Consider the following 19,275-nt stretch of genomic DNA (forward strand, 5'->3'; position numbering starts at 1 on the left):
TGCACAGGTTAATATAGGGCTCCCTGATAGGGCCTGGGGTGGAGACATGCTTAGAGGAGAGGTTATAAAAACCACCAGGTGGAAGTGGCTGGACTCTTAGTCTGAACATATGAGCGGAGGTAAGCAAACAGGAAGATCACTGCATAACCATGACACTTTGCTTCTGCAGCAGGCATAGAGTCAGCAGGGTGGAGTTGGGCAGCAGGTGGAGAGTAGGTGGAATTGGAATGGGCAGCAGAAAGAAAGTAAGAGTAGAAAGGCTGGGGAGCAGGTGGAAAAAGCAGTCAGACTAGGAGGAAAGTCAATGGAGTCAGGCTGGGCAACAGGTGGTGAGTCTGTAGAGCTTGGCTTCCGCAGCAGGCATAGAGTCAGCAGGATGGAGTTGGGCAGCAGGTGGAGAGTCAGTAAAGTCAGGCTGTGCATCAGGCAGAGTGTTAGCAGAGTCAAGCCGGGCAGCAGGTAGGGAGTCAGCAGATTCAAGCTGGGATACAGTCGGGGAGACAGGGCAGTCAGGCTGGGCAGCAGACAAAGTTAGTGAAGTAGAGCTGGGCAGCAGTTAGAGAATCATCAGGGTAAGGCCGAGCAGCATGTGAACAGTCAGCGGAATCCAGATGGGAAGCAGGTGGAGAGTCAACAGAGTCAGGCTGGGTAGAGGGCAAAATGGGTGGCGTTAGGCTGGTCAGCAAGCCAGAAATCAGTGGAGTCAGCAGGATCAGGTTGGGGAACAGTCAGAAAGTCAGCAGAGTCAAACTTGGCCGCTGGCAAAGAATTAGCGGAGGCCAAGCTGGGCAGCAGGCAGAGAGTCAGCAGAGTCAAGCTGGAAAGCAGGTCGGAGAGTCAGCAGAGTCAAGCTGGAAAGCAGGTCGGAGAGTCAGCAGAGTCAAGCTGGAAAGCAGGTCGGAGAGTCAGCAGAGTCAAGCTGGAAAGCAGGTCGGAGAGTCAGCAGAGTCAAGCTGGAAAGCAGGTCGGAGAGTCAGCAGAGTCAAGCTGGATAGCAGGTCGGAGAGTCAGCAGAGTTGGGCTGAGCAGCACACAGAAAGTCAGAGGAGTCAGGCTGGGCAGAATTTGAAGTTTGTGAAGTCAGGCTGGTCAGCAAGTGGAGAGACATTGTAGTCATTGTAACATTAAGGCAATTCCCCGACTTAGAGATGAGCCGTAGCTGTAATAAAATACAGAGTCCCTCTGAAAAGTGCTGTCCCGTGTCACTACACTCTTTAGCTTGATGTATGTTAGGAGGGACACTGCTGAGCCCGCACCCACTCCACCAGTCCAGCGTACCTCTGTTACCTCACTCTCTATAACAGAATGGGGTCCCGCTGTGCACCTAGCAGGGACCTCATGCCTGCACTTGTTAACTCGTTCAATCTCATACTCATGTGACCAGGTCATGGATCTCCGTAACGTGGGTTTGGCTCCAGTTGCTCCCGGAAACTGACTGCTAGGGAGGGAGCCAGAACATCGACCCCCTCGCTACCGGAGGCCCCGTCACCTTTACCAGGCGCCACACCTAATGACTGGTTGCTTTGAGACTTGTACTAGGGTGCCGGGTTGGTGCTACACTGCTTCTCTAGCTTGACTTGCCGAGTAGACCTTTTGTAGTAGCTGAGCTTCATACCCCACATGTGCTTTACAGACCCTGGTTCTTTTGATACTTCAGAAACAAATTTCACCCCTTTAAATAACTTCAGAGCAGGCTCAGAAAAAGCTGATACAACTTTACTGAAGAGCTTCATAGTACAGTCCAACATGAACAGTAGTGTTGTAACGTCCCTAACTACCTCTAACTGGCTGCCCAGGTGTGCCTCAGAAAGGTAGTAGTCCATTATGGTGTTCTCCATGTCTTGGTTGTTCTGCAGAACCCCTGGTACCTCTGATGGACTGCAAGACACAGCAGCTACAGTATGTCCTTTCCAATGTGGCCCATCTGAACCCGAGAGAGAGTGAGCCAGAGAGCTCGAACCCAACCTTCTCCCATATTCATACCGCTGGTGAGTAGGCTGGATCCAAAAAGCCCAGAAACTGAAGCACCCACACAATAACTCTTCCCCTACCTCAGCCAGCCTAGGCCAGCCACTATCAGATGCACCTGTAGTCAACTTGCCTACCATCACTGATTGGTTACTAGAGGTGGATTCAGGGGTATCCCAGGTTTTGCAAAGAGTTATTTTCAAGCGACATTTGCCTATGTGACAAATGAAAGGCTAACTACAACACGAATTTAGAAAATTGATCGACTCTCGTGGTTTGGCGTGTAAATTTGCCATCATCCCTTACAAATTTAAAGAAGAAAAGCCTAGAAAATTGGATTTTTAAGGCAATTAACCAGTTCCCGACCGGCGCGCGCGGATGTACGTCGGCAGAATGGCACGGGCAAGGCATATTGGCGTACAGGTACGTCCATTTTAATATGCCGCCCTGCTATTGCGTGCGCGCCGACCGGCAGCGCGCTCCGTGAGTCCGGTCGCGGGTCCTCGCGGACTCGATCGCTGCGGGGATACCCGCAATTGTCTCACGGGGGCGGCTGAATGGGGAGATGCCGTTGTAAACAGCATCTCCCCGTTCTGCCTAGCAACAAGTGACGCTGATCTCTGCTCCATGTGATTGGAGCAGAGATCAGTGTTCACTAACACAAAGCCCAGCCCGCCACAGTTAGTAACACGCCCCTAGGAACACTTAACCCCTACACTGCCACCCCCTGGTTAACCCCTTCACTGCCAGTGTCATTTACACAGGAATCACTGCATTTGTATAGCACTGATTGCTGTATAAATGACAATGGTCCCAAAAATGTGTCAAAAATGTCCGATGGGTCCCCCACAATGTCGCAGTCACAATAAAAATCGCTGATCGCCGCCATTACTAGTAAAAAAAAAAAAAATAATTAATGAAAATGCCATAAAACTATCCCCTATTTTGTAAACGCTATAACTTTTGCGCAAACCAATCAATAATCATTTATTGCGAATTTTTTTTACCAAAAATATATAGAAGAATACGTATCGGCCTAAACTGAGGGGAAAAAAAATGTTTTTTTATATATTTTTGGGGGATATTTATTATAACAAAAAGTAAAAAATAATGCTTTTTTTTTCAAAATTGTCGCTCTATTTTTGTTTATAGCGCAAAAAATAAAAACCGCAGGGGTGATCAAATACCACCAAAAGAAAGCTCTATTTGTGGGGAAAAAAAGGACGTCAATTTTGTTTGGGAGCCATGTTTCCACGACCGCGCAATTGTCAGTTAAAGCGACGCAGCACCGAATCGCAAAACGTGGTCTGGTCTTAAGCCAGCAAAATGGTCCGGGGGCTGAAAGTGGTTAAACAAAAAAATATATATAGAAAAATAAAAAGTATCATTTTATTAATACAAAAATTTTATAAGATTCTTATGGAAGGAACCGCAGCCGACTACAACATGATTTTGGCAAAATTATCACTGCAAAGTCAACTGAACCAAAATCCCTCTGCTTAGCCCTACCAAAAATAAGTTTATACCCACCTTGGTCGAAATGGAGGTGACCCCAAGCATAAGAATATACAGTATATATATATATATATATATATATATATATATATATATATACATATATATATATATATATATATATATATACATATATATATATATATATATATATATATATACACACATATATATATATATATATATACACACACACAGCACAAGACCATATTCATACTACGAGACATTTCTATGGGCTGCAGTTCCTCTGAGCTCCACAAGGTGGTGATCACACTTCTGCCGAGACAGGAAGACTCTATGGAAAACAGGAAGTGATGTCAGGTACTGACAGGAAGTATTCAAAAATACAGGAAGTTCTGGGCGAGAGGTGAGGTGGGAAGAAGCAAGGGGAAGACGTTGTCGGAATTGGCAGCAGAGGAGGTAATAACATTATTTGACCATAACTCCCATCATTAGGAGCCAAACTACTCTGTCCTGTGTTGCCCTTTAACCTCTTCCCGCCCTATAGCCGAATGATGGCTGTAGAGCAGGCGCTTTGGTCCGGGAGGCCGTCCCTGGACGTCCTGATGTTTACTTCTGCAATGCACGCTGCTGCGGACGCGCATCGGGGAAGTTCTGTGTTTGCCGTGTCCCCCGGAGACAGGCAAACACAGATCGCTGTAAACGGCCAATCACAGCGGCCGTTTGGACACGCCAATCGCGCTGTAATGGGAGATGATCTCATATGTAAACATATGAGATCATCTCTCAGCGCCGCTCTCCCTCCTCACACAGACAGCGTGTGAGAGGGGAGAGATGAACGGCTGCAGCGGCCGTAAGTGTAAAAAAAAAAAAAGGTAAAAAAAGTGCCATCCACCCCCAGTGCCATCCACCCCAGTGCTACCTGCCCCCAGTACCTCCTGTTAGTGCTATCTGTCCCAAGTGCCACCTGTTGTCAGTGCCATTTGTCCCCAGTGCCATCTGTCATCAGTGCCACATATTAGTGCCATCTGTCATCAGTGCCATGTATAAGTGCCATCTGTCATCAGTGCCACGTATAAGTGCCATCTGTCATCAGTGCCACATATTAGTGCCATCTGTCTTCAGTGCCACATATTAGTGCCATCTGTCATCAGTGCCACGTATCAGTGCCATTTGTCATCAGTGCCATCTGTCAGTGTCACGTGCCATCTGTTGTCAGTATCATGTGTCATCAATGCCACTTATCAGTGCCATCTGTCATCAGTGTCACGCGTCATCGGTGCCACGTATTAGTGCCATCTGTCATCGGTGGCACGTATTAGTGCCACGTATTAGTGCCACGTGTCAACAGTGCCACGTATTAGTGCCACGTGTCATCAGCAGGGGCGTACCTAGAGCACTTGGCACCCGGGGTGGATCCTATATCTGGCACCACCCCCCCCACCATAAAATGTAAAAACACCCACTGTGTCCCCTGCATACCTCTGCATCCTTCAATATCTTTTTGTCACTACTGTGTACCCCCCTCTCCACAACTGCACCTCTGGACCCCTTTACATTACACAGCACCTTGCACCTCTGGACCCCTTTACATTACACAGCGCCCTGCACCTCTGGACCCCTTTACATTACACAGCACCCTGCACCTCTGGACCCCTTTACATTACACAGCGCCCTGCACCTCTGGACCCCTTTACATTACACAGCACCCTGCACCTCTGGACCCCTTTACATTACACAGCGCCCTGCACCTCTGGTCCCCTTTACATTACACAGCAGCCTGCACCTCTGGACCCCTTTACATTACACAGCTCTTGTACCTCTGGACCCCTTTACATAACACAGCACCCTGAACCTCCTGACCCCTTTACATTAAACAGCCCTTGTACCTCTGGACCCCTTTACTTTACACAGCACCCTGCACCCCTTTACATTACACAGCCCCTCACAGCTCTGGACCTCCTGCATGTTACACAGACCCCCTACAGTGCAGACCCCCCTCCCTACCATACAGACCCCCATCTACAGTGTAGACCCCCCTACAGTACAGAATCCTCCCCTACAGTACAGGCCCCTCCACCCTACAGCGCAGACCCCCCTACGGTACAGACTCCCCTACAGTGCAGAATCCTCACCTACAGTACAGACCCCCCTACAGTGCCGAATCTTCCCCTACAGTACAGACCCCTCCCCCTACAGTGCAAGACCCCCCTACAGTGCAGAACCCCCCTACAGTGCACAGACCCCCCACAGTAAAGAACCCCCCTACAGTGCACAGACCCCCCACAGTAAAGAACCCCCCTACAGTGCACAGACTCCCCTAAGGACCCATAATGTACCTCGATCCCAAGGCAGCGGCATGGCAGGGGGGAGGTGCGAGCAGCACCCGAGTGGAGTGACACCTGTCGGCTCAGTGATCCGGGACCCGGCGCAATAATCCCCTTCTCTCTGTGGTCGCGTGACTCGCGTCGTGCCGTTCTGATCAGTCTCGGCAGCGGCTGTCACTCACAGCCGAGCAGAGTGAAGCCGCCTCCCCCTCCTTTATATCTACACAGTGCTGTGCATGCAGGAGGGGGAGGTGGCTTCACTCTGCTCGGCTGTGAGTGACAGCCGCTGCCCGAGACTGATCAGAACGGCCGCGCGACGCGACCACAGAGACAAGGGGATTATTGCGCCGGATCACTGAGCCGGCAGATGTCACTCCACTCGGGTGCTGCGCGCACCTTCCCCCTGCAATGCCGCCCACTGCCAGTGCCTCTGGCTCTCTCTGTGTGGGCTGCGAACCCGAGGCACGGCGCTGTCTCCTCTTCAGTTGGGGAGGGGGGCGCTGGCCTGACACCCCCCCAGTGTGTGGCACCCGAGGCGGCACGCCCCCCCCACTTAGTACGCCACTGGTCATCAGTGCCACGTGTCATCAGTGCCACGTATAAGTGTCATCGTTGCCAGATTTCTGATTATTTCACGTAGTTAACCAAAAATTACTTGTATACATGAAAAGTTTGACCAAACCCAAATAGTAGGATTTTTTTGTACTCACCGTAAAATCCTTTTCTCTGTAATTCACCGACTGACACAGCTCCTCTCTGTAACTAAATGGGTTGTCAGCCCTATCACTGGAGATTACTGGGCAAAGTTGTAATACAACACTTCAGAACTTTAGTTCCGCCCAGGGGGGCGGTCCCTTATGTACACACGATCAAACAATCCGGTGGAAAAGTCTCGAGTCCGCCGGACAATCCTACCATGTGTGGGCTCCGGCGGACTTTTTTTTTACCTAAAAGTCCGGCGGACTTTGAAAGTAGCTTTGCACTAAAATATGTCCGCCGGACCCAATACGGCCGTGTGTGCGCACTAGTCTGCCGTACTTTTGAAATGAATGGACTTTTCCCGCACGGAGAAAAGTCCGCTCATTTTGAGCGCGGCTCCCGGTAGCCGGGACTAGCGAAAGAAGCGTTGCTGGCCCCGTCACCTGGTATGGAGTTGAGGGGGAAGCCCTATGCTGAAAAAACGACGTGGGGGTCCCCCTAGGCCAATATCAGACCCTTATCCGAGCACGCTACCCGGCCGGTCAGGAAAGGGGGTGGGGATGAGCGAGCGCCCCCCCCCCTCCTAAACCGTACCAGGCCGCGTGCCCCCAACATGGGGGGGTGCCACCCCAAAGCACCTTGTCCCCATGTTGATGAGGACAAGAGCCTCTTCCCGACAACCCTGGTCTTTGGTTGTCGGGGTCTGCGGGTGGGGGGGCTTATCGGAATCCAGGAGCCCCCTTTAATAAGTCAAAATTGTCGGGAAGAGGCCCTTGTCCTCATCAACATGGGGCGCGGCCGTGCGGCCCCCCCTACCCCAAAGCACCCCCCCCCATATTGAGGGCACGCGGCCTGGTACGGCTCAGGAGGGGGGGGGGGCGCTCGCTCGTCCCCACCCCCTTTCTTGACCGGCCGGGTAGCGTGCTCGGATAAGGGCCTAGGGGGGGACCCCCATGCCGTTTTTTTCGGCATAGGGCTTCCCCTTTAACTCCATACCAGGTGACGGGGCCAGCGACGCCTCCTTCGCTAGTCCCGGCTACCGGGAGCCGCGCTCAAAATGAGCGGACTTTCCTCCGTGTCTGTGGGCAAGTCCGTTTATTTCAAAAGTACGGCGGATAGTCCTCTGCAAAAGGTATGTGGGCAGGTACGCTCGTTCAGACAGTCCGGCGGATAGTCTGATCGCGTGTACGCGGCATTAGGCTACAATCCCCCACACTCTGCCCTAGCAGACTCAGTACGTCAACAAGCAGTATAACGTAAAAAGAAAAAAGGAGGGGCGGGCGCTGTGTCGGTCGGTGAATTACAGAGAAAAGGATTTTAAGGTGAGTACAAAAAATCCTATTTTCTCTTATAATCACCGACCGGCACAGCTCCTCTCTGTAACTAAATGGGACGTCCGCAAGCAGTGACAAAACGAGGGGTGGGAAAAAACAGCATAAAAACTTCATCCACCACGGCAAGTGGGAACTAGTGAAACTAAACCCACAAAAACAGCAGTGTGTGGAAAACCACCACAAAAAAAACAGGGTATCCTCAACCGGAGTGATCCCCAAGACCGCAGCCAACTTCAGAAGTAATGCAACAGTGCATTAACATAACAGTACTGCGTTTTTTTTTTTGAAAAACCAGGAAAAAATATTGGTATTGCAACTACACGGCCGCCTGCAAAACTTTGCGGCCAAAACGGGCATCAGCGGAAGCACCGACGTCTACGTTGTAGAACTTGGTAAACGTATGGACAGACGACCAGGTCGCCGCCTTGCACACCTGAGCGACAGACGCTTGGTGTCGGAAAGGCCCAAGACGTTCCGATTGCCCTTGTGGAGTGGGCCGTGACCGGAAAGGGGGGGCACCTGCCCCTTCAAGGCGTAGGCTTGTACCACAATCTGTCTGATCCACCTGGAAATGGTGGCCGACGAGACCGCCATGACTTTCTTGGGACCAGCTACCAAAACAAACAGCGAGTCTGACTTCCCGAAAGGGAGCCAAGGCAGACAAGTACACCTTCAGAGCCCGAACCACGTCCAAAGCGTGAAGGGCCACCTCCTTTAGGGTGCTTCGGCTTAGGACACAGAGATGGTAATCAGGCCCGGACTGGCCATAGGGCACACCGGGCGTTTGCCCGGTGGGCCGAGAGCCGCATGTCTGACTGTGACATGCAGGGTTAGCCGCGGATTCCGACATGCAGGGCCGGCCGCTGATCTTCTGCATATGCTGGTGGTGGTGGGAGGAGTGGAGGCATTCTCCGCCCTACCAAGACCTGCTACAGCTCAGTCTGGAATCTGGGCTGTGGGGACAGCAGCATCACTGCTTCTAAACACATACATTGCCAGACGGTGTACAGAGTATCCTTTCTATTTCCCGGACAAGCTTGTGTACACTCACTCTACGTCCTCCTGCACTCCGATCTCCCCCCCTCCCTTCACCCCGATCTCCAGTGCCCTTCTGAGAGAAGCTGGAGCCCAGTTGATGCTGCTGACACCGTGCAGTGTGGGTGGGGTTGCCACCTGTCCGGGATTCACCCGGACAGTTTGGGTTTGGAATCGTGCGTTCGGGTTTCAGACTGCCTAAAACCCGGACACATTATTCAGACCGGACTATGGCTTCCCAGTAGGGTTGCTGGCCGCAGTTGTCCAAGTCGAGAGTGTCTGTTACACTCTCTTTCACACTTCTCAGAGCCAGCACTAACAATCCCCCCCCCCTCAAAAAAACACAGATGGGAGAGGAGAGAGGGCTTGATCTGCACATCTCCCTCCCGCCCCTATCCCTCGGTGTCTCAGATGCATCTGGATGAGACGTGCTGACATCCTTCTCCCTCCTGCCTCTGAGAGAGTACACTAAGGTAAATTGGGGTTCTCGGAGCACCCATTAGAGTTCCCCTTTACACCAGAGGCACGGTGTTCCCCCCCCTTACATCAGATTCCTCAGTGTTCCCCCTTAAATCAGGGTTCCCAGCATCCCTTATGTTAGAGTCCCCAGAGTTCTACCCAGGGGCAGGCATGTACTGGCCATTGTGACTGCCGGGAGTTTCCCGGTGGGCCGATGGCTCAGTGGGCCGGTCAGTTGCAGTCCTGGAGCCGCTCCTCTCTGACAGTGAGTGATTGCGATTTCACTCCTGTCAGGAGGAGCGGCTGCCGTCACTTGCTGAAGAGAGGATTAGGCTTTCTGCTCCCTCCAGCCTGCAAGGGGAGCTAGAGAGCCGACAGACTTTCTTTCTTTCCTCTCTCCCCTGATCACTTGTCACTTATCACATGACTGGAGAGAGGAATGAGATGCTGCCTTCAGAACTGTGAGTACACGTGGGAGGGGGAGGAGAGGGAGGACACTGATGTAAGGGGGCTGCTGGTGATGGGGACACTCTGATGTAAGGGGGCTGCTCCTGATGAGTACACTCAAAATTAAAGTGGGCCGGTCTGGATGAAGTCCAGGGCCAAATTTTTGTCCCAGTCCAGCCCTGCCCAGGGGCGGACTGACAACTCACGGGGCCCCCGGGCAATAGGCGATTATGGAGCCCCCCTCCCCCCAGGCAATCAGACATTATGGGGCCACACAGTATACACAAACACGCACACGCAGTATACAATCACACAGTATACACAGACATGTCTCTATTGGCTGACAATGTACTGGAGAGGTGGGGCAGCTATAATCTCGGGATTTTTAGACCAAAAGGATGTCGGTAAGGGACATTTCAGAGACAGATGTAAAAAAAAACCACAGATTTTTACATACTGTCCCTGGTTTTACTGAGGCTGGCAACCCCAATGGGGCACCCCTAGTGGCCCCGGGCCCTCGGGCAGTGCCCCCAGCGGCCAAATGGTCAGTCCGCCCCTGGTTCTACCTTACATCAGAGTCTGCAGAGTCCTCCCTTACAGTGTAAGGGAACTATTTGAATTCAGATATAAAAGGGGAACTCTGTGGACTCAGTCCAGTACGCTTGTATGTTTGGACAGGACCATATAAGGTGATAGAGCCTGGGGTGTGATCACATAGTCGGCACCCCGGGTTGTATGAGGGTTTGTAACGCGCTTGGGGATTGATATACGAGCTGAACCCAGCAAATAAAGTTGGGGCCGAATCCACCAGTGGCATTTTTAACAAGATCATCTAACGAGGCTCCAAAGAGTCGGTCGCCAAGGAAAGGAAGATCCGTCAGGGCTTTTTTGGATGCCTGGTCAGCAGACCAGCATTTTAGCCAAATCAGGCGCCTCAGCTCCACAGCTGACACTGAAGCCCTGGATAACAGAGGAAGAGTATCCAGGGCCGCGTCACAGACGTACTTAAGGCCTTGCACTAGTTGGTCTGCTAGTTCCACGCAGACAGGGGAGGCCTGTTGCTCTCCCAATTCGTGGTGCAATAGTTTTGCCCACTCAGTCAGTGTCTGCGACACCAGTGCGGATGCCAGTACAGGTGGCACGGCTGACCCCACAACCGTAAACAAGGAACGAGCCACCGCCTCGGCCTTCCTGTCCGTGGGATCCCTGAATGCAGGAGTCCCCTCAACCGGGATCGTGGTTACTTTATTTAACCTGGATACTGGGGCGTCCACGACCGGAGGAACTGATCATTTCTTGAGAAGGCTTTCCTCAAAGGGGTAACGCACCGCCATATATTTGGGGACCGAAAAGGTCAGTTGCGGGCGACCCCATTCCTTGTAAATTAACTTGTCAAAATAAGTCAGATACGGGACCACCTTAGGTGAACGTGCTGGCTTGCGGGACCCAGAAGGGGACCGGTACATCAGCAGAGGGATCCGCTGGCTCGTGAATATTCAGGTTATCACGCACAGCTGTGATAAGTGCTCCAACTAGCGCTTTGTCGTGCACGGACCCGGAGGGGGACTCATCCAAACGGTCCTGGTCAGCGTCATCTGACAAGACAGAGCAGGGGTCACCGGCCTCAACAGGACCCGAGTCTGCGTCAGAGTTCTCCCAAGAGGATGGGGGGGGGCAGGGGCCGCTTTTAGAACCTTTCTTCGCACGCCCCGCCTCTATCTTGGCAACAAACGAATTGAGGATCGCCGTCAGGGTGTCCATGGAAACCGCACTGTCCGCAGGTGACCCGGTTGCAGTTGCCTGGATTTCGGGGGAAGAAACACCAGTTTCTGAAGCCATGCTGACCCTACCCTGTCTGCCACCTGAAGGGGACTTGGGACAGTGACAGTCCCACCCTCGCTGCTGCTGACTGAGGGGTTCTAACCCGCCGGACTCACCGCCCTGAGGAGTTCCACACTGTATAAAGCAGTGCCTGTAGCCCCCTAGCGCTCCCAAATGCAGAGGGGCCAAAGCTGTGTTGGTGGCAGCCAGTCAGAACGATCGCTGAGCGATCTGAAAAACGTGTCCAGATTACATAGAAAGCCTGCCAGCGCTCTGTGATGACAAAACAGGAAGCTGAGGGCAAAGGAAGCTGAGGGCACAGGAAGCTGCTGTTAGAGCACAAAAAACATGGTCCGGCTTCAAGAAAATGCCCGTCAGTGTTCTGAATAGGGAATCACCGGGGAAATGGCCGCTTGAAGCCCAGGAGCATTCTGTCCCTTGCCCACACTGAAAATGGCCGCCAGCCAGCGCTATTGAGAGGCAGAAAGAAACATGTGGCAGACACAGCGCTGCACCGACAAAGGGGCAACCCTCAGACACCTCCTTGGATTAAGCACTCAGGACCCAGGCACCACAGTACAGCCAGAACCCAGGTGAGGGCCCAGGGGGGCACACACACCGCTCAGCATCCATGCACAGCCCCCCCCCCCCACCCCATGAGGGGGGGGAAGGAGGGGAGTTAGGGACAGGGGAGAGAAGAGAGGGGTGTGAGGGGGCCCCCGAATCGACCTCCCAGGGAATGCCCAGCTGCTCAACCCTGCCGAGACCGGGAGAGCTGTACTTAGCAGTCCTGAAGAGCTGGGAGACATTCCATTGTAGCCAACTCTTGATCAGTACAGGGAAGGTTACTGGCCTCGGCATAATGTGACGCAGACATCAGTAGCCCGGTCATATGTATGCTCCGGAGCATAAAAGCTCACCGACCACCTCTGGAGCTGAGGTTTCGTCATGGCCTGCCAAGCCGCAGCTGCGACCTGCACACGCTCGGTGGCCGAACTGGGGGAGACTACAAGGATAAGTGAACCAGCCTGTCACCCAGCCGGCTGTTGATAGAAGATCCCAGGATCATTCATCTTGCGCAAAAAGCTGAGCTTCTGCATTAAAAAACACGGACCTATGGGCCCGCAGGGTTCCTAGGTGTATCTCCTTCACTAGGCAAAATAAAACTGAGGCTGCTAGGGCAGAGTGTGGGGGTTGTAGCCTAAGGGAACGCCCCCCCCCCCCCCGGGCGGAACTTAAGTTCTGAAGTGTTGTGTTACAACTTTGCCTAGCAATCTCCAGTGATAGGGCTGACAACCCATTTTGTTACAGAGAGGAGCTGTGTCAGTCTTTGAATATAAGAGAAAAAAGTTTTCCCAGTAAAGTAATTTTTTACCTCTCTGAATGGCGCTTCGATACCGGCTGAAGTCTTCCTCAGAAACCATCACGACCGGGGAGTGCCGATCTCCTGGTCCACTCCAAAAATGGACAGAACTGATTTCTAATATTCTCCTACTAGGTGTGCAACGGATCTTCACCGATCCTTGATCCGAATGGGTCACCCTGTTCGGCTCGGAAAAACACCCCACGATCCACGGAGCGGCCCGCTGCCTCGGACTTAGCAAAGGCCGCGGCTTTGGCCTAGCTCCGGAGCGGCGGCCACCTTGGTATACACGGCGGCCATTTACAATGTGATCGCTCCGTTAAATGACGGAGCGATCACTTGTAAAATAACCGGCGTCTCCCCTCAGTGTACTGGTCTGTACAGTGGAGGGGAGAGATCGGATGGCAGCAGCGCTATGGGCTGGACCTGTAGTGCGCACAGCGCTGGTCTGTGACAATTGCAGTCACATCCATCTGTGCTCAGCCATCCCCCAATACCCTGCCAATACCCTGCCATACCCAGCCATACGCTGCCATACTCTGCCATACCCTGCCATACCCAGCCAATATTACATTGGGGGAGATGTCCATTACAGTGGGGGAGATTGTGGATATTACAGTGGAGACTATATGGTGGTGGAATTTTCACAGGTTTTTGCAAACTTGTGACTCTGATCCGAGGAACGATCCGATCCGTTTTTTTTTTTTTTTTTTTTTATCCATTGCACCCCTATCTCCTACTATTGGTTTTTCATTACCGTTTACATTCTAATATTGTAAAAAAATACAGTCCAGATAATCCTCCACTATTCATCTACAGAGAAACCCACATTGATCACATGAATGAGGATGGAGGAGGACCGGAGTCACATGACTGAGAAGATACTAAACCTCACCCTGGAGATCATCTACCTGCTGACCGGAGAGGTGAGGAGGATTCTGGGAGGTCACATGACATCACTCTTATCTCTATTAATAAAACACAGACCTGACCGGAGAGGTGAGGAGGATTCTGGGAGGTCACATGACATCACTCTTATCTCTATTAATAAAACACAGACCTGACCGGAGAGGTGAGGAGGATTCTGGGAGGTCACATGACATCACTCTTATCTCTATTAATAAATCACAGACCTGACCGGAGAGGTGAGGAGGATTCTGGGAGGTCACATGACATCACTCTTATCTCTATTAATAAAACACAGACCTGACCGGAGAGGTGAGGAGGATTCTGGGAGGTCACATGACATCACTCTTATCTCTATTAATAAAACACAGACCTGACCGGAGAGGTGAGGAGGATTCTGGGAGGTCACATGACATCACTCTTATCTCTATTATATAAAACACAGACCTGACCGGAGAGGTGAGGAGGATTCTGGGAGGTCACATGACATCACTCTTATCTCTATTAATAAAAACACAGACCTGACCGGAGAGGTGAGGAGGATTCTGGGAGGTCACATGACATCACTCTTATCTCTATTAATAAAACACAGACCTGACCGGAGAGGTGAGGAGGATTCTGGGAGGTCACATGACATCACTCTTATCTCTATTAATAAAACACAGACCTGACCGGAGAGGTGAGGAGGATTCTGGGATTCTAATAGGGCTGCAACTAACGATTATTTTCATAATCGATTAGTTGGTCGATTATTGTTTTGATTAATCGGTTAATAATCTTTAAAAAAAAAAAAAGTGGGTCAAATTGACGTTCATTTTCAACCACAGTGACAGGAACATTTGGAAATAGAAAACTTCTTGGTCAAAGGAGTTTTCAGACAGTGTTTTGTGGTTTTTGTTCAGAAATAAAGTGAAAATTTCAAATAAAATTCTTTCATTCAGTGAACGTATAAAGATTTTTTGCCTGAATATTCTCACCTGAAAATGTATCCGTGAGGCCAGCATAAGGCTCGGTACACACCTATGCGGTTTTTGCTTTTGATCTGTTTCTGCAGTGCTTTTTTGCTGTGCATTTTGATTTTTGCGCACGTGATTTTACTGCAATTTGCGTTTTTTTTTGCATTTATTTTTTTGGGCAGATTAAAAAACACAAATTTCTGCAAAAAGGCATTACATTCTTTTCTGCAGCTTCTCCATTGAAGTATATTGAACCAAAAAAGCACCGCTTTGCGTTAAAAGTCCCCGACCCTTTCCAAATACGCAGCGGCTGAAAAAAAGCACAGATTTGAACGTGTCCCATAGGAAACCATGTAAATGAACTGTAGTGCGTTTCTACAAAAAGCACCAATAAACACATAGATGTGAACCAAGCCTAAGATGTTTAGTAACATAATGGGGTTAAAAAAACTAAAATGAGCCCTTTATAGTACAAAAAAGCAGATAATCACTACTGGAAGGGCTTTTTATTTTTTCTTCTGTAGAACTGTGAGAGTAATATTTACAGTAGTGATTATATTTTTGTACTATAAAGGGCTCTTTTTTTTTTTAACCCCATTATGTTACTGGCCGATTAATCGATTATGAAAATAGTAATCGATTAATTTCATAATCGATTAGTTGTCGATTAATCGATTAGTTGTTTCAGCCCTAGATTCTAACATGATATTCCTATTGGTTCCCCAATACAGAGATTTCCTCTTGTGAAGTCAGGTGATCATATGACCATCACAGTGCCTCCATGTGACTCCCTAAAACCTGAGAGACACAACATGGAGAAGATTCTAGAAGTCACCAAGAAGATGATGGAGCTGCTGACAGGAGAGGTGAGGAGGATTCTTGGAATTCTGGGACATTATCCAGTAACAGACAAGGGATGTGTCTGGATGGTGACTGTATCATTGTGTGTGTCAGGTTCCTATAAGGTGTCAGGATGTCACTGTCTATTTCTCCATGGAGGAGTGGGAGTATTTAGAAGGACACAAGGATCTCTACAAGGACGTCATGATGGACACACATGAAGAGAATGACAACGTACCACATGATCAGGTAGATAATGAACAATTATCGGTAGTTATGATTTTTATTCAAGAAAATGTGTCACAATAAATGTTGCCTTATATTTATATATATATATATCACGAATGAAAACCTCAAGGATATAAATATCAGTATTCAAGAAGAGTATGAAGAAGAGGAGGAAGGTGGTGTGGTGGAGGAACCTTCAGATGGACACAAGGATATGATGGATCCACCTAGTAACAGGAACCCACCAGAGAGATGTCCTCCTCTGTATTCCCGGGATTCCACACAGGAAGGTCACACCATCCCCCACCATCATCAGGTAGATGAGGAACAATTATTGGTAGTCATGGTCTATACATAAGCTTGTTTGTTAAAATTGATTTCCTATTGTATATTTAGAGTGGAAACCTCAGAGAAGATGATCTTGTTAAAGAAGAACATATAGAGGGGGATGAGAAGGATGGTGGGACAACAGAGTTTTTGGAAGGACACAAGGATGTCGCAATTGAACAACCTATTAGCAATAACCCACCAGAGAGATGCTCCAGTCCTCCTCTGTATTCCCGGGATTCCACACAGGAAGGTCACACCATCCCCCACCATCATCAGGTAGATGAGGAACAATCACTGATAGTATCATTAGGATCAGTACATTATCTGCATTGTTACCATTGATGTGATTATTTTATTATATGTTTAGAGTGGAAACCTGAGAGATTCTAAAGTTGATGCCCAAGAAGAGTTTCAAATGGCGGATGAGCAGTATAGGGCGATGAAGGAGTTTTTTGAAGGAAACGTGGATCTGTATAAGGATGTCATGCTGGGGCCACATAATACCAGAAACCCACCAGAGAGATGCTCCAGTCCTCCTCTATATTCCCGGGATTCCACACAGGAAGATCACACCATCCCCCACCATCATCAGGTAGATGAGGAACAATCACTGATAGTATCATTAGGATCTGTACATTATCTGCATTGTTACCACTGATGTCATTTTTATTATATATTCAGAGTGGAAACCTGGATGTTCCTACAGTTGATGTTAATGAACAGATGAAAGAGAAGGCTGATGAGGACGGGGTTGAGAAAGTTGACAAAGATCTGTTCCAGGACACCACGGTGGAGTCATCCAGCCACAGAGACCCACCAGAGAGACCAAAACATTCCACACAGGAAGATCACAGCTACGCAAGACTTTATCAGGTAGACAATAAAATGATATTTGGTAGTTATGATTTATACACAAGCATGTTTCCTACAATGAATGTTGTAGAAGAATCTAGAATGCTGTGTTCTTGAAAACATCATGTGAGTCTATTGAACCCATATATGTGGAAAAAAGTGGAAAGTGCTAAATGGTTTACGTTTCAGGATATAGATAGATAGATAGATAGATAGATATATATATATATATATATATAGATATATATATATATATATATATATATATATATATATATATATATATATATATATATAGATATATAGATATATATATATATATATATATATATATATATATATATATATATATATATATAATCATTTATGTAAAGAATCTGATTATCATGTGACACACTCCTCAATAAAGCCGGCCAAACCCAATTATCTAGCCCCATGGATCTCCAAAACCCTACATTTCCAGAATACAGTCTCATTATTTAGACATAACACGCTCACTATGAGCAAGATAAACCAGAGTCTCTCTTATTAGTTCTCATGTAACAAACTATACTTTTCACACATCCACATGTTCTTCTTTATTGATTCCCAACACGGTTGGAGAAGTCGAGGGCAACAAGACCATGATCACCCAGCCTGTAAGCTTGACTGTTCTGTTCAGATGATTCCCAACACAGTTGGAGAAGGTGAGCACAACAAGACCCCGACCAACAAGCCTGTAACCCTGACTGTTGGGTTCAGAATGTTCCAGACAAGGCTGAAGAAGCTGTGGGCAACTAGGCCATGACCACCAGGCCTGTAGCCATAACTGTTCGGTTTAGAAGATTCCCAACAAGGTTGGAGAAGCTGAGGGCAACAAGACCATGACCACCAGGTCTATATCCATAACTGTTGGGTTCAGAAGATTCTCAACAAGGTTGGAGAAGCTGAGGGCAACAAGACCATGACCATCAGGTAAGTAGCCTGACTGTTAGTTTCAGAAGATTCCCAACCTTGTTGGAGAACCTTAGGGCAGCAAGACAATGACTAACAAGCCCGTAACCCTGACTGTTGGGTTCAGAATATTCCAAACAAGGTTGAAGAAGCTGTGGGCAACTAGGCCATGACCACCAGGCCTGTAGCCATAACTGTTGGGTTTAGAAGATTCCCAACAAGGTTGGAGAAGCTGAGGGCAACAAGACCATGACCACCAGGCCTATATCTATAACTGTTGGGTTCAGAAGATTCCCAACAAGGTTGTAGAAGCTGAGGGCAACAAGACCATGACCACCAGGCCTATAGCCATAACTGTTGGGTTTAGAAGATTCCCAACAAGTTTGGAGAAGCTGAGGGCAACAAGACCATGACCACCAGGCCTATATCCATAACTGTTGGGTTTAGAAGATTCCCAACAAGTTTGGAGAAGCTGAGGGCAACAAGACCGTGACCATCAGGTAAGTAGCCCTGATTTTTTCAGAAGATTCCCAACCTTGTTGGAGAACCTTAGGGCAGGAAGACAATGACCAATAAGCCTGTAACCCTGACTGTTGGGTTCATTATATTCCCAACAAGATTTCATAGTTTCATAGTTAGTTAAGTTGAATAAAGACACCAGTCCATCCAGTTCAACCTGAGTGAGCGTCTACAACTGTCCCTATCCCTGTACATTGAACACTCACATTGGTCCCTACCCTCAAGGAGCCCACAATCCAAGGTCCCCATTCATATACTAGGGCCAATTTTGGACAGAAGCCAATTAACCTACCTGCATGTCTTTGGATTGTTGGAGGAAACCGGAGTACCCGGAGGAAACCCACGCAGGCACAGGGAGAACATGCAAACTCCATGCAGGTAGTGTCATGGTTGGGATTGAAGAAGCTGTGGGCAACTAGACCATGACCACCAGGTCTGTAGCCATAACTGTTGGGTTTAGAAGATTCCCAACAAGATTGGAAAAGCTGAGGGCAACAAGACCATGACCACCAGGCCTATATCCATAACTGTTGGGTTCAGAAGATTCCCAACCTTGTTGGAGAACCTTAGGGCAGCAAAGCAATGACCACCAGGATGTAGCCCTGACTGTTGGGTTCAGAAGATTCCCAACAAGGTTGGGGAACCTGAAGGCAACAAGACCATGGCCACCAAGCCTGTTGCAATGACTGTTGGGTTCAGAATTCCCCAACAATGTCTTATTATATACTTGAAGTGGAAACCTCTAGGATTATAATAGTGTTATTAGAGAAGAGTATAAAAAA

At 49.1% G+C, this 19,275-nt stretch overlaps 2 protein-coding genes across 2 annotated transcripts in view; both read left to right on the forward strand.

Annotated features, from left to right (window-relative positions):
- The first annotated feature begins 3,828 nt into the window (after positions 1 to 3,828).
- LOC143955567 (uncharacterized) overlaps positions 3,829 to 19,275 on the forward strand; it is a 50,671-nt gene continuing 35,224 nt past the window's right edge. The window contains exon 1 of the mRNA XM_077465644.1: positions 3,829 to 3,903. The gene's annotated coding sequence lies outside the window, so the exon portion shown is untranslated. The remainder of the gene's footprint in view (positions 3,904 to 19,275) is intronic.
- On the forward strand, positions 15,839 to 17,224 carry LOC143955479 (uncharacterized). Its single transcript, XM_077465519.1, has 4 exons — positions 15,839 to 15,880; positions 16,256 to 16,465; positions 16,557 to 16,781; positions 16,871 to 17,224. The coding sequence occupies exons 1-4, from the start codon at positions 15,839 to 15,841 to the stop codon at positions 17,156 to 17,158; spliced, it is 765 nt and encodes a 254-aa protein (XP_077321645.1). The 3' UTR covers positions 17,159 to 17,224.

Source organism: Lithobates pipiens, unplaced genomic scaffold (assembly GCF_037356315.1).
Source record: "Lithobates pipiens isolate NorthernLeopardFrog02 unplaced genomic scaffold, aLitPip1_a1.2 Scaffold_35, whole genome shotgun sequence".
Taxonomy (NCBI): Eukaryota; Metazoa; Chordata; class Amphibia; order Anura; family Ranidae; genus Lithobates; species Lithobates pipiens.

What these genes read in the sequence shown, in the direction of transcription:
- LOC143955479 (XM_077465519.1), top strand. Translation starts at nt 15,839, where the DNA reads ATGGACACACATGAAGAGAATGACAACGTACCACATGATCAG. An exon ending in ACAACGTACCACATGATCAG is followed by an intron (nt 15,881 to 16,255) that starts GTAGATAATGAA and finishes TTGTATATTTAG; the next exon opens with AGTGGAAACCTCAGAGAAGA. An exon ending in CCATCCCCCACCATCATCAG is followed by an intron (nt 16,782 to 16,870) that starts GTAGATGAGGAA and finishes TTATATATTCAG; the next exon opens with AGTGGAAACCTGGATGTTCC.